This window comes from Pocillopora verrucosa, chromosome 4 (assembly GCF_036669915.1).
Source record: "Pocillopora verrucosa isolate sample1 chromosome 4, ASM3666991v2, whole genome shotgun sequence".
NCBI classification, from domain to species: domain Eukaryota; kingdom Metazoa; phylum Cnidaria; class Anthozoa; order Scleractinia; family Pocilloporidae; genus Pocillopora; species Pocillopora verrucosa.
Window position 1 is genome coordinate 18,693,195 of NC_089315.1, and position 15,256 is coordinate 18,708,450.

Here is a 15,256-nt window from a genome sequence, read left to right on the forward strand (position 1 = left end):
ATAAGTATATCAATCGTATACAATAAGATAGTTCGGGATTTAGCAACGAAGCGAGAACCATACTTACTGGCGACATACGCATTAACTACCTCACTCCTCTCATCACCAAACAACAGTTAAACTACAAAGTCGTAAGCATAATTTCCTGTTATTTGATTACGCTTAGAGCCTGGTGTGTTACAATTGTAATCAAGCAGTGAGTAATGTGCGTTAAATGTAGGGATATACTAGTTTGTAATTGAGGAAGTTCATTTCATTCGTATTCCTCTCGCGTATCGATTGAGACATCTTACAGTGTATTAGCTTATGACTGACTGGAAACGAGTTCGCAGATCAGCATGTTAGTTACTCCAAACTCTTGCGGATGTCTTCAAGAAAACAGTTGCACTGGAAAGAGTACTACTCCAATAAACTTGAGAAATTATGAATTAGAACTTCCCGTTGGAAACTGTTTATAATTGCTTACTTTGGTTTTTGAAACTTTGAGAACTTTTCGCTTACCTGATTTTATTATCAAAATAATCAGTAATCAATTTTTATTGAATTGTACTCGCTCAGAATTGTTTACAAAAATAGTGTCGATAATAGTGACTCAATTTGTCTGAAACGATCTATTTGGCTTGTTTGGCTTAGTAATAAAAGGAATGGGATAGCAGCTTTGAATTTGGAGAGCGACTCAGGAATCGTGGCTATACCGAGAGGATACGTAGTCCTCATATATTAATGTGTGATTGCTTTCTTTAAAATAAATGTAACAATAGGGAGTTTTATACCGTCTATACACGAAACCAATTACGTTTTGTTTTTCTGTCTTGGTAGTCCCTTAGGGCTACCAATTATTCAGGACTTTTGTTTGATGCTTAATGGAAAAGTTGACCCGGAACTACGGACCATTTCTTGATACGTTGCGAAATAAAATCCACCCACATAGTTTGGATTATATCATTAGCGGTTTTCCCTTAGGATATGTAATTTAAGCAAACATTCCTTCACCTCAAAAGGGCGTAGGAACTTATTAAAATCCATTACCTGCATGGCATTTGATTTTAATTACTCCAACAGTTGAAGATTTTCAAAGTTTGATCTCTACTCATGAGAATATTACGAGAGACTGTTTTTTCATCTTTTGTTGACCTGTTTTTTCATTTCTTGATGGCGACTAAGGAAGAAATTGTATGTAATGATTCATTAGATTATTGTTCAGAGTAAGATCGTTATCGTTTCCTGTATTTAAAAGAAATAAATCAAAGTCATATATGAGCTGGATAATTCATGTAGGAATGCTGTGGTCTACACTATATTTAACTAACAATGGTAAACGGTACTTAAAGGTCTCCCTTAAGTTTTAGTAATTGAAAGGATACCTTTCCGTATTTTGACATGAGCTTTTTTCTTAAAGCTAAGTCATGTAGAAGATCAGCAGCTGCAGATCACTTAACCCTTTAACTCTTATGAGTGACCAAGAAAGAATTTCTCCTTACAATATCAAGCGTAGAAGTGATAAGAATAAAGAAAAATATTAATTAGGGGATTATTAGTTGATCCAACACTAAATTATCCAAAATTACATTATAGGAATTGTACGGCAGACAGTAAAGATAATTACTAATGAGATCTTGGAAGTGAAAGGGTTAAACAAGATGCTTACTTGTGCCCCTATTTAAAGGAATGGAATTAGTTCATTTTTTTATCCCTGGGTCATCCAGATCCTCTTTCGTTTCAGTGTAATTTGATTACTGTGGAGCCTTCCATTTACGCAGAAAGATCATTTACTCAATTTAGTAGCTCCAGTAGACGTATAGTGAAATAGCTGAATGTAGCGATTCCCCAACTTCAATCGGGGAGAGTAAGCAAATTGCATCCGCTATAAGTGGGTTTATGTTATACCTGATCGCCACATAAGGGCCATCCTCTCAACAACTTTGAAATTGAAATGTTGCTGTCGCTGACCACGCTCTGAATTTCACAGGGAAACTCTGTAGGCATTATCAGTCTGTCATGTACCCAGAAAAAATTCTGAGGCAAAGCTTCAATGTTTTCCTGTGGAATCACAAACAAAGATCTTGTATTGGTAACCATCAGTCAAAATGTTGTTAATCGCCTTTAACGAATTGGATTCCACACCGTCCAGTCTACTTTCCATCTTCTGGAAACTTCTGGCGTTCTTTGAATATTTCTGCTTTTTGTAGCAGACATTACTGAGATTCTAGAAATCGTGTACACTAGGTAATTCGCATTAGCTTGTCAATAGTTTGGCGCCATTTCTTCATAGGACCTATGAAAGTCCACCAAAATACTCTAAACTTAGCCTTTGAGCTCTTCATTTCCCCTTTTTCGATGAGTTTTAAATTCCCTCCCATTTTGAAAAACTTTTTCATAATTTACAGTGGTTTACCCAAGATTTTGGGCAAATTTAAGTTATTTGACCGCAGAACCACATTGCTGCATGCGTCGTACATCATCTTCAAAGTAAGTTGCCCAAAGCAAAACATTTTTGAAATCTTCTAGTGCATTTGTGATATTGCTACAATTTCGCCTGACTAGAATCAAACTGTGTTCACTTACTTAAAATTCCTTCAAATCGTCCTTCTGGAGTTTATTAAGGACAAGATGGCGCCTAAATTCCCAAAGAAGTGTTGACAAGGCTAATGTTCACAGTGGGCTCCAGAGAAAATTAAGCAATATGAAAACTTCGATGGAAACGGCGAGACTTTCCCTTAGCATTCTTAATGTTACAGAAGCTAAAATACCATTCTCTGATATCGATATTGCCCACGGAGTTTAGTTAAGCAATTCAGATAATGACCGGCCACAGCAACATATAATGCGGCAAAGAACAAATCAAATTAACTTACAGCGGATGCTCTCGGCCCACTCACTTCTATAAACATTAGGTTAACCAGTACAGTCCGCCTTTTATCTTCTCGCCCGCTGGAACTACCATCCTTAGCGAGAGACACCTAACATAAGCTACATTTACAAGTGGTTTCGGCCGTGGAATTTGTGGAATCAATCTTCTGCGTAAAAAGGAAGACTCTTAAGCAATGACATTACAATCAAAGAGGTTATGGATAACCTGAGGATGAAAGAATTAATTAACCATCTCCACTGCTCCAAATGACAACCCCGGAATGGATGAGTATCTTGTTTGATCTATAGCTAGATTGTGGAACTCTTTTAAATGACTCAGTGCTAAGAGATGTTTAGGTCAAAATTCACTTAAGAATCCTCACAAGAATTGCTTATCTTAAACTTTAAGGAAGTTCTAACTGTTTATCATGCTCTGTTACCAGTAGTAAGACCAAAACTCCATGGACAAATTATCCAGCTTAAGTGACTTTTATTTATCTAACTTGAATTCAAAGATACATAATGATCTTAACCCAGTTTAAAAATAAATTTATTGATTCATTATATAACAAAGCTGATATTTTCCTCCTCCCGGCTCTCAAGAAATTGTACACAAGTTAAATGAGGAAGACATCGATGGCAGTATCTTGATATTCCATAATAATGTCATATACCTTTATGTATAATACTTCGATATCTTAAAAACTATCAAATTCATTCATTGGTTGAACTAAGTCTCATGTTCAGACAACTCAACTCTTCAGACTATTTTGATGAAAGTATTGAAAGATTTTCGTCAATCTTAAACGACTCTTTTATAATAGCAGTCTTCCGATATTGCATAATAATGTCAAAAGTAGAGATAGTACATTGAAATTCTTCAAACTCATTTCTTGGATGAACTAAATTCCTTTTTTAATATTTGTAGTGTTACGGAAACGCAAACTGCCATTTTAAATCAAATACCAGGTTAAGAATTAGAATAATTTCTTACGCCCTCTAAACGAGAAGGAATGTTTGTTGATAAAACGTTTAACTACATATTTTCAGAGGTAATATCTAATGGTGCATTCCAAGCTATGTGGGTTGGTATTTTTTTTTTGCTAAAAAAACAAACAAACCTTAAACAAACGTCTAACGTGGTGTGGTGTGTGTGTGCGTTTTCTATTTTAATAGAAGTACAGAAAATGATCCATTCAGTAGATCATGCTACCCTTCTTGACAAACCCGGACTCAAACAACATTTTTGGTTCACATATTTCGAGAATAACTTTGGCGACCCGTGCTGCACTACAAGGTTTCAATAAATTTTCAGCTTATATGATTTATTAAACTTGACTGGAAGACATGATGATTATCTTTACTTTAAACATTAAAGTAAACGTTAACTAATTCAAATCCTGTCAATTGCTCTCCAACAATGCCATGTTTTGAATTTGAGAAGCCCTGTGAAGAAGGAATGTTTATCGATGAAATTCCTTGTTAAACAGTCTTTCAGACAAAAGCATTCCAATGTATGTGGGCCGGAATATCATTAGTCACAAACAAAACATAATTTGTGGGTCCACGTGCAGACAACTCGACTCTTTGGACCGTTTCAAAGCATTGGAAAGTTTTGTCAACCCAAAACAACCCCGTATATCTCAAGAGATTCTATCTATCTATCGATCTATTCAAATTTAAGACCACGGTATTGCCTGGATTTCTTGTTGGCTCGCCAAAGCGACTATTTTATTCCTACAACTGATTAGCCTCATATCGATAGTGTTTTTGTAAACAATCCTGAACAAGTGAAAATACAGTGGACATTAACAATTATCTCGTTCAGTTTTGCATTATTAGCTTCGTTAGGGAACATTATACTCAGTTTCAAACAACCAATGGGTTTGTGGGTTTCAATAACCCACAGTTTTCAGTGGAAATTTTAATTTTGACTTTTCTCACTCTACCCACGCTCATATGGACTTCAAAACATTAGCGAAATCAACCATGACTTTACCCAGTATTCTGGAGGCACACTTCTGCCAAACGAATTACCTACAACTCCAAACTCTTTCAACAATTTCTTAATCTAATGTAAAGCATCCAAGTCATTCTTTTTTTTTCAACCCATTATTCTAGCCTGCAGAGCAGGCGTAATTTAGGCTAGCCAGTGCTAAGTAATTTCATAACAAATATTATGGCTGCCATCTTTGATTTTAATGGCAGCGGAAGGCTGGGGAGAGGAAAAATTTATACCAAGGGGGCGGTCGACGGTCAAACTGCAAATTAAAAATGGCCGGTGGAACAAACGATCGCGAGCTTTTAGCGTTAGGTTGCACTAACAAGACGCCTGCACTGCAGGCTACCCATCATTCCGGCTAAAAGTCAATTGGAACTTTTTTTCTTTCCAAACCATGCATAGCACAGCCTCTACTCCTGTCTCACGGGAGTATTGAATTATGAAAGTGATGTCTTAGGAAGCGTCTCAGCAGATATCTTAAATTTATTTGCTTTACTTAGGCCACATTCAGCAAAACCAAAAACGCATACATTACCCACGTTCAAGGCAGATGATGAAACTGAGACATAACAACAAACCAATAAATTTATTTTCTAACTTTAACATAATTTTTTGCAAAACTGATGTACATTGCACAGTACTGTACTTTTATCAATAATGAGGATATACTTAACGTTCTCAGTATGGGCCTCGAGGAAAACACTCAACTCAACATGGAAGTGTTTGCATAGAAAATACCATTCAGAGAAATATAGACAAATGTCTTATTTATTGTGGTGTGTTTTTATATAGTGCTTAAAGGATACTTTTGATTCAGTATGTCATGCTATCCTACTTGACGAACTTAATCATTATGTACCATGCATTCTGCAAAATAACAAACGACTGGCTTTCAACCTGCAAGACCGGATTCAAACGTACAACACGTTTTGGTTCATATATCTCTGGAATAACCCTAGTGACTTGTGGTGAATCATACACAAGCTTCCGCATTAAGCCCGTTGTTGTTATTATTGCTATAGTAGACAAGTATCATGATTTACATTTTTATCCAGAAGTTCATATTTCAGAGGTTTTATACGCTTCCCTTACCATGATTTTGACCGCCCTTTGTGTTTTTCGAGGTCAGAATTTTCCAAGCCATTACTTAAAAGACGCCCTCTTGCTGAAAAGGAACGGCGTTTCTTTGACTTTCGTCTATATAATCTTGATCTTTGACAAACTCCTTGGATCAAATGCGCCCTAATTGTTGATTTCTTGCGACGTTCGAAAAAACAGTATCCACAAGCCCATGCGTAGTTTGCATCGAGTAAAGACTTCTTCCTCCTGGTTTTCTTTTCTTGTTTACTGGTTGCACTCTCTCCAGTAGTTCGCTTTCTCACCAGCTTTAGCAAACCACTAAGCTCAGGTTGTTCCACAATGCAACTGATCTCTGATTTCTGACCGAAATATGATGCAAGCTAAAAATGCAACAAACGCATTCGATCATCAACTTTTGCAAACTAATGAACAACTGAAACTTTAAGAATTATTTTCATGCTCTATAAAAAAAATTAAAAAAAGCTTAAGTTTTCAAATTTTTTCTATAGTTTTCCGTCAGTACACACACCCTTAGTGCTTTCCGGCCTTTGAAAACACTCAACAGTCAAGCATCTTTTTGCATTATCCCCTTCCCCACCGAAGAACAAAACAAACAAAAACAAACAAACCAAAAATTAAATGAGGTTTTCTTAAACATGAAATGACACAATATATCGACTTTAAAGTAAACACATCTTCGAGGCCAAAGTTTGTTTTCCATCATCGCGGGGTGTTCCCTGGTATAGGTAACCAAAATAGGGATTGTCAACCGAAATTCAACAAGTTTGATGAAGGGTTTCGGAAGCATATTAAGATTTTTTAATGTTTCCTGACCGATGTCTTAGCTATGAATTTTTGCGTTAACAATTAACATAATTTAACAGTATGTTAACATAATTTTGGTAACAAGAAATAAACTTTTGATTCGTAAATGAAAAGTGTCTCTGGTTCCACCAGGTTTCCCTTCCAGGTTTCTATTTCTAATTCAGAAGTAACTCAAGGTACAAGTGTTGTTGCAACTATTGTCCTTAGAACTTTTAAGCTAAATGAATTATGTAATCAAGGCTTACACTTGGAACCGTTCAATTTTCTCTACATTTCGAACATGCAAACTGTTAGACCATGGTTCAAATGGTTCGAAATTTTCCCAAAAATAATGATTAAATATAGAAATTGAAAATGAAATTTTTTCTTGAGCCATAAAGTTGCCTTCTCTTGTAAGGAAATCCTATTGCCTATTGATACCTTTCACTTCTTACCGTGGGTCTCTGTAGAATTGTGTTTGGTTGCAGAATTATTCTTTCATGTGCTAGAGGGCTTAGCACTGAGCTTGAGTCATTCACATTGTTCGAAGAAGCTATCGACCACCAGTCATCTGTTTCATCGAGTTTAAAACACAATAGATTGTGAGTCAACAGATTATCGTCGTTATCATCCGCCATTGCTCTTGTGTCTTGCATTTGCCTGAAATGATCTGAAAAAGTGCATGGACCGGAGAGATTTATACAGGTAGCTATGTTATTACTTAAATCAACCTCCCAATTATGGTATTGCGGACTCAGTATTATGGAGAAATTTATATTTCACTTCAACTTCCCCAATTATTTCATAATGCATTATCCAAAGAGTAAAGTGTAGCTTCCGCAAATCGCGATCACCTGGATACGCTTAGCAAAGAGATCACTAGTATAAGGAAAAAAATGGTTGAAGCCAATCTATTACAAACAAGTGGCCTTAGCTTCTAGGACCTTTTTCATCTTTCTAGAAGGTCACAAATAGACATTACAACCGAGGAGAAAAAGACAAAACGCTGGTTAATTTAGGGAATGTTTACAAGGAAAATAATTCTTCATGCAGTAAAGGAGACCAGCGAAGCATTGTCAAGTTCAAACTGAAGGAGTCAGGATTTGCTGTGTCTTTGGCTAAGGTCTCCCTCCCTGGCTCCAACAAAGGTCAATTAAAATTTCCTTCGTGGTTGTTTTCTTCTCAGGTATGGTATATTAGTAAAAGATCACTGTGAAATATCAGTAAAACGGGTTTTCTACTCATAGGTAATTGAAAAAATCTTCTCTTCAACCTACTCTTTTCCATTTCATTGCTTTCAAGGAATACATCATCATTAACATGATCATTGTCTGACGAAGTCTGGTTTGATCTCATAACATTGCAAATCAGGTTTTGCACTTTACCCACGCTGGAATAATCTGGCAATTGAAGAGAAAATATACCGATTAGTTTTTCTTGAGCTCACTGAAATGCATCACCACTGGTAAGAAAGCATGTTGGAATTTTTGTCTATGAATTTACGATAGAATGGGGTCAGGAACATCAACAATAAAATTGAAATTTTTGTAACGCTTTCTCTCATAGTAATAACTACTTTACAGCTCTAACTGATATACTTTAAAGAACACCTGTCCTAAGTTTGGGCCCCTAATTGTCATGAATAAAACTTGCAGTAGTATCAAAGTATCATGCACATTCTGACTCTAATAGCACCAGGTATATAGTACTTACTAGATTAACACTAATCATGTGATATATAGACAGTAGAGGATGCCAAATTGTTCAGTTACCTTGGATGTTTCTCTTGTAGTTCACTTTCGTCGTTACTCGAAATGGTCGGGATGTCACTCTTGCTGTCAGTCCAGAAACTAAATCTATCTTAAGAGTTACTTCCCATTTGTTCCGTTCAGTGACATCTGCCTTCTCCAACCAATAAAAATTGTCTCCATCTTGGTTCTTGTAGACTGAACCGAGATCTACAGAAATGACTTGTCGCTTCTTCTCCTTTTCCAAAATACTGACTGTAAGTTTAACAGCACCTGATTTTCGTTTGAAGTTAAACAAGGGTGTAATGCTCAGTGAACAAAGTATTTTTGCTGGAATGGCAAAAGAACTAAACAAAATTTTCACGTCTCAGAAAAATATATGCATCTCATGAAATACACGTCAAATAATACTTATTCGGATCCAATTTCCAACAAATGCAAGAAAATATGATGATTCTTACTTCAGATCAATAAACCATATTCATTTGAGAGGTCTTCCAAAGCTAGCCCTGCCGAGAAATTAAATACAAATTTTCGCGGCCAATCATCCTAAAATTACAAAAAAATATCCGGCTTTGAATATGATTTCATGGTGAATAATCATTCTAGAATCTGCGTCTCGTGACCTTTGCTTTCTATGCTTTCAACCATATCTTATTAATCATGCAGAAATATTTTAATAAGTGCGTGATCATGCTCGAGCAAGTAATTATCTTTAAATTAATGAACACAATGTATTCTTTGAAAAGCCTTAAGGCTTCCGCAAACCCTTGCCAATATATCGAAGAAGTACGAGCATACATTTCACACGTAGGCGAACGAATCCTTAGCAATGTTTAGTGCAATGTTGCAATGTCGGTCGATGAAAAATTGATGGATTTATCAATAGATCGAGTGATATTGTCTTGATGTACTTTTTCAACGAGTGAGGAATAAGTATAAGAGTTAGTGTTCTTCTTTGGTTGAAACAACATTATAATAATTTGGAAAGACCATAATCTATCCCTATTAAATCATGTTACTGATTTTTTCCGCAAAACTCAACTTAAGAGCAGTCCATTCTCTTCCACTATTTTTGTTCTTTGTATTCAAACATATTAAAGCCGCTGCTCCAAATCATTGAATCAGCGATGCATGTATCTTCTACAATGGCTTTTGTGGAAATGCAAACGTAATCAATCCTCGTAAACAGCATAAGGGTATATACTTAGTGGAGTGGCCGAGGAATATATGATGTTTAAAATCTTACATATTAGCCATAAAATTGATCTTACCTCTATTGTCGTGGGTTCTCATGGCAGCTCTGGCGCACCTCTTTACAAATGCACATACTTCAGTGATTTCCAGGTCGGCGTGCACCTTTACCATTACTTTTGGGTTTTCAAGGCGATATTCCAGGCCGTTGGGTCCTTTCTTAGTTTTCTTTTCATAAACATCCCTGAGATCCAAAATTTGCACTTCCACAATGTCCTCATTGTTGTTGTTCACATGTCCAGTAGCCTTGGCTGCAGTGGACTTCTGAGGAGCATGAACGATCTTATTCATATTGCCTGAGGATTTTTAAAGAGTTGAAAGGTTTTTAATAGATTGGTGACTAGTTAACTGTAGTTGATGTTTAGCTGAAGACTGATTTGGGGATGGAATTCTCCCTCATATTAATACTGTTTTTCTCTTCCAAATTAGCTAGGAGAGTTATGGAGAGTTCAATATGGGGTCTGATCTTATTATTTGATCCTCTGTTTGATTCAGAGCGTTTACTTAGGCAGAAAAAAAATAGTGATGTTAACGTAGTAAATAAATTACTGTATATCATGTGAAAAGATCTATTGAAATTGATTGCAAAAGGAAATCAACTTAGTCAATTTAAGAATACTAAAGTTAATGTAAACATATGGATACATTTACAAGTTAACAAACAAAAATTGAGTATGTCAAATCACAAACTACTTTTATCAATGTCAACAGATGTTAATGTCAAGCTAGAGTCGTGGGCAATAGGGTTTTCAATCACAGAAATGGTTTTCCTAAAAACCTTTTAGGTTTTCCCAAAAGGCATGGCTCTCAACTGAATTGATAGATCATTGGAAATGGAGCTGGCTCTTCTGTTAAGCAAGTAACCTGTATAGTGCTTTAGATACAGGGCAAATGAGTTCAAATTTCGAGCTCTATTTTCTGTTGCATATATTGTGAAGAGACTTTACATAATATTTTATGAAGAAAGTTTAAAATATGACTAGTGTAAATTTATCATAAGCTTGGTGGTCACAACTTTTTTTGTTGTGTCTAAATTGTAGAGTTCCAATTGGTCTTGCTCGTTGCTTCACACTTTGGGACAGAGGAATCTTTAGTGATCAATGTGGCAACTCGGATTTATGAAGCTTGAGGATATTCTTATAAGTAAGAGGACATCAGAAGAGAAATTTAGTACACCGAAACACTTGTGAGGATGCCTTTGAAGTAAATACATGCCTATAATAAAAGAATGGGTTGATTCAAGCTCTTCTTCTCTTGGAAATTAGTGATCTCGAGTAAGGTAGAGTAGTTGGGGAAAGAAATATAGTTCTTATCTTAACAGGTTCAACAAAAACAAGATGAGAGTTTTAGCAGTTAAGCATCTGTTGCAACTGTTGCTATCGATTTTGAATTTTGACAAAGCCGACCGATTTATCGACTGATAATATAAATCTATTCTTTGTGAATGAGAAGGGGCGCAAGTCTTCGGCCGAGCTAAGGATACTTTTATTCGACTAAGCCTTTGAAGGATCAACAAATGTGTCTGTAACACTTACGAAAAGCTTTGCTCGCCGTTAAAGCAATGGTTCTGACTCTCATTTAGGGAGTTCCATTTCACCGAATGGTGCGAGCTCTTTCAAAAATTCACTTTTACGTAGAAAATTTCTATCGCTTGCACGTTGTTGCGTAATTTTGTGATATAAATTTATTTAAGATATCGCGATAAGTTACTTCCCGAAAGGAAACCCTACGATCTAATCTGATCCAGTCTCTTCATTCAAAGGCGTCTGGGCTTCCATTGACGTCAGCCTCGCTAAATTTGTGACCTCGTCTACGGCGACAACATAAATAGAAAATGCCCTCGGCGCTCGGTGGATTCTTACTATCCACTCTTGTCTGCTTCTTCTCGACACTTCCTTAATGCAAATAAACTCATGTGCTTATTTGCAATTTTCCTTTGCTACAAAACTTTATCATTACTAGACATTCGCCTTTTATATGAGTGATCAGTGATCTTTCAACCGCGAAATGTGACGTCCTCCTGTTGTGTGAGTTAATAAACCTAAAGACGCACCAAATGCAGTTTTTCGATCATTCTTTGCAGCATGTGGTTCCCGGTCAAATTGAGCAATAAAAGTTATTTCTGATCACATTAGTTGGAATATCCAGCAACAGTTAATTCAACCGTGCCGTTACAGATGGGTTACTTATTATTTCTTTAAGAAAAGAAGAACAACAGAACCGTACGGCTCACCCATGCGTTCATGAATGATAAAGGTGTATTCATGTTGCTGATATAAACTTTAAGCAAGTGGCTTCAAGAGATGGAAATTACTTTCAAGGAGATTCATAAAGTTTTTTGGGCCAAATTAAAACTATTTCAATTTGAAAATCGAAAAATTTTCCCGGACAATTCTAGTCAGAGAAGTAAACAGTAGTCACCTTCCTATGACCGGCAATCCCACAAACTTGCATGCGGTGATTTCTTCAGCCGATGAGGCAGAACGTACCGTTTGACAAATTTGCCAATGACTTTTAAAGTGACAAACTTACCTGAGAGATTCCATTTCGAGGGGTCGCTCGAGCTCGTCTTGGTCTTAAATGGCGTATAACTTTCTCGCGATTCAATCTTGTTTGAAAGATGCGCTGCATCATACGGAGAAAGGACTGACAGTGAGCATCCTAGCTCAGACTGTATCAGCTCGTCGATGTCATTTAGGGTTTCTTCCCAATCTGAATTAAACTGCATTGGGCTTAATTGCGCTGTCTGGTGCTTCCAGCTGTTGTGAGCTCTCTGAAAAGCTGTTTCCAGAAAGAACTCTCTGTATAAAATTCTTGGCTCGTTGATAGTTTCCATGGTTTTAAAGGGAGGATTTATTGCGGTCAGGCGGAGAATTTAAATTTATGGAGGAGGAGTTAACAACCGCTGATCCAGACCCTGACATTGCTGGTATTCACGTGCGAAGCGTTGTCACCGAGTCCTTGGTAAGAAACAGCTCGTTATTGCTAAATCGTCGAAGGACCAAGTTCGTAGGATACTCTGGAATTAGTCATGAAAACGGTTTGAAGCTGTTAGTCGGAACTGTGATTTTATCAACTTAGTTCAAGCTAGACACGTGCGTCGGATTGTACAGAGTTCAAACACTTATAGGTACATGAAATGCATCTCTTGCTCTCAATAACATGACACTTGATCAATATTTTTAATACCGAGCAAGTTTGTTTCATTAGTGTGCTATTGAAATGTCCGAAATGCTCCTACACAATCACGGCGGGTGTTACCGGAAATTGTGCTAACCTGCTTACTCAAACTGATCAATTTACTGAGGTTAATTATGGTCAACCCACGCGCTTTGTTTGGTAATCCTGTTCAGGTAAGTAATGTGGATCATTGATTACACGGTCTAATTTTGGCCACAATACTGCGTTTGATGTGATCTTTGTCCATTTATTTATCGTGGGAAGGTAATCTTCAAATCGAATTGGTTGCGAAACTTGGCGGCTCAAACGATTATTACATTTGCAATCTTAGACGGTATGATGTTTCTCATCGGGAAACAATTGAGATAATTCGTCCCCGTTTACGACTCAAAACCTGACGCCAGCTTGCCGTAAAGTCACTTTCTAACGAGGCCGCAAGTTGACTTCCTATTGTGATTAATTGTTGAAAAATTATGACCTCTCCGTACATAATCTAGATGTTATTTACCATCACGCAACCCCGAGTGCAGGGTCTCAAGTATGGACCCTCTTTGGAAGATTACTGACAGAAGGGTTTATTTATAGAATCTGATAGTTTTTGCTGCTCATGAATTGCCATTTGCTGCACCCGCTCCTCTGATGAAAACTCGGGATAACATTGAAACATGAATAGAACTAAATAAACAATGTAACTATTTATTACACTCATACTGATCTATTTCAGTTATTTATAGCTACCAACGTAGTATGTACTTGACTCTTGACATCTTCAGCTAAAAATGATCTTTCATCCCTCCGTGTCTTATCAATCTTATATCGGAAAATTGCGCAAGAAGTATATTTCTTTAGTCCATTACAAAGGACTTTTTCACTAAACCTATGATCTTTTTATCGAGACCTTGTTAAACTTCTTGTCCAGGCCCCACGTATAGACGTGATTATGAAGTGATCATACGTGCATGCCGCAAAATGTTTGTTTTGATTTTCAACTTACGATAAGAGAGACGATTTACATTTGCACGCTGCTTGAAACAATTACTTCTGTTCTGTTATTTCACAACTCCTAACTCCTACACATTCGCACGTCTCTTAGAGAGCGCCTCTGCCTTTTTTTTTTCAAATTTTTTAGGCTATGGCAGATGTACATCATAAAAAGTGTACCTCTGAGATGACTTAAGCCTCGAGTTTTTAAACCGTTAGTGAGTGGGAAGCCTTTGTTTTAAGCATAATTATTTTGTAATTCTCATGCACAAAGCGCAATTTTACAAGGAAGCAATTGAGTTTTTGAACTTACTGAAACAGACTATTCAGCTTTGTACCTCGTACTTTTAACTGAAGTGACAAGAATCGTGTTGAAACCTGTTTGGCAAAGTATAAAGTCATATTCTTTAGTAATGTTATAATATTAGAAACCAAGGATTAGGAGATGGGTTAAACTGGGTAATACCTGTGAGGTAAGCACATAAGAATTTCCTTAATTTTTTTTAATGAAAAAGATCACGAAAAAATGACCAAAAATGATATGCTAAACTAAAACCGTTTTTGGGACACTGAGAAAACGAACATCAACCACAATAGATTATGTTTCAGCCTACGTTTTCCATACTTTTTTTTTTTGCATGCTTTTAATCTGTTCGTTGTTTTAGGAAACAGCCCAGGAAAATTATTGTCCAGAAAGTATCCAGTCTTCATCGACTGGTTTCAGTGTACAAAATAAAATGGGTAAAGTGGCAATCAGAAATTTGACTGCGAGATGTTGAGGTTCTCAGTGGGTTCACTGTTAGCCGTAAAACGTTTAAAAAATTGAGCTGTTAGTCGTGTTGACAAAAATGTTAACCTTAAGTCGTAAAAAAATTAAACTGAAAAATCTTTTTTGGCGACAACAAGAGAAAGATATTATTCGTGAGCCGTAAATCAGCCATCAGTTTTAACCATTAGCCGTAAAAGCCATCAACCCATTCAAACCCTCTATATTGCCTTTAGTTTGACTTCAATTATATTTCATTAACCTCTGGCGGAAACAGTAGACTTCTTTTGCCAGAAGCTCTCAGATTAGTTTCTCAGAAGTTCAACTAAGCTGAAAATGAATTTCACTGTGGTTGATCACTTTTCAAACTGACGAAAACTTGCCCGATTTGGCAGCCTGAGAACATGGTTGACAAGTTGAATCACTCATGGTGCTTTGTGAAGTTTGACTGGTCAGTAAAGTTTTGATGTCCCATTCTGTCGAATTCTGAATTAAAAAGTTAACGAATATTATTGCCAATGTGAAAGTAGCTTTTTACGCCGAAAACATCTCAGAGAAACTGGTTACGTTTGGGACAAATTTGAGAGCCAA

At 36.6% G+C, this 15,256-nt stretch overlaps 1 protein-coding gene and 1 long non-coding RNA gene across 2 annotated transcripts; both read right to left on the reverse strand.

Moving 5' to 3' along the window:
• Positions 1-435: 435 nt before the first annotated feature.
• LOC136280487 (uncharacterized) lies at positions 436-3,136 on the reverse strand. The gene is made up of 3 exons (XR_010717260.1): positions 2,856-3,136; positions 1,888-2,040; positions 436-1,159 (listed from the first exon to the last, which is right to left on the reverse strand). It is a non-coding gene; the product is annotated as an uncharacterized lncRNA (long non-coding RNA).
• Positions 3,137-5,490: 2,354 nt separating this feature from the next.
• LOC131778132 (uncharacterized) lies at positions 5,491-12,688 on the reverse strand. Its single transcript, XM_059094514.2, has 6 exons — positions 12,271-12,688; positions 9,759-10,034; positions 8,509-8,757; positions 8,014-8,136; positions 7,192-7,406; positions 5,491-6,312 (listed from the first exon to the last, which is right to left on the reverse strand). The coding sequence occupies exons 1-6, from the start codon at positions 12,572-12,574 to the stop codon at positions 5,941-5,943; spliced, it is 1,539 nt and encodes a 512-aa protein (XP_058950497.2). The 5' UTR covers positions 12,575-12,688; the 3' UTR covers positions 5,491-5,940.
• Between the last annotated feature and the right edge of the window lie 2,568 nt (positions 12,689-15,256).

Bases quoted from the DNA above. Each gene is read 5' to 3' on its own strand.
- LOC131778132 (XM_059094514.2), bottom strand. From the start codon at position 12,574: ATGGAAACTATCAACGAGCCAAGAATTTTATACAGAGAGTTCTTTCTG. The intron at 8,137-8,508 runs GTAACTGAACAA...TTCAATTGCCAG, and splicing joins CTACAAGAGAAACATCCAAG to ATTATTCCAGCGTGGGTAAA. The intron at 7,407-8,013 runs GTAGGTTGAAGA...GCACTTTTTCAG, and splicing joins AAGCAATGAAATGGAAAAGA to ATCATTTCAGGCAAATGCAA.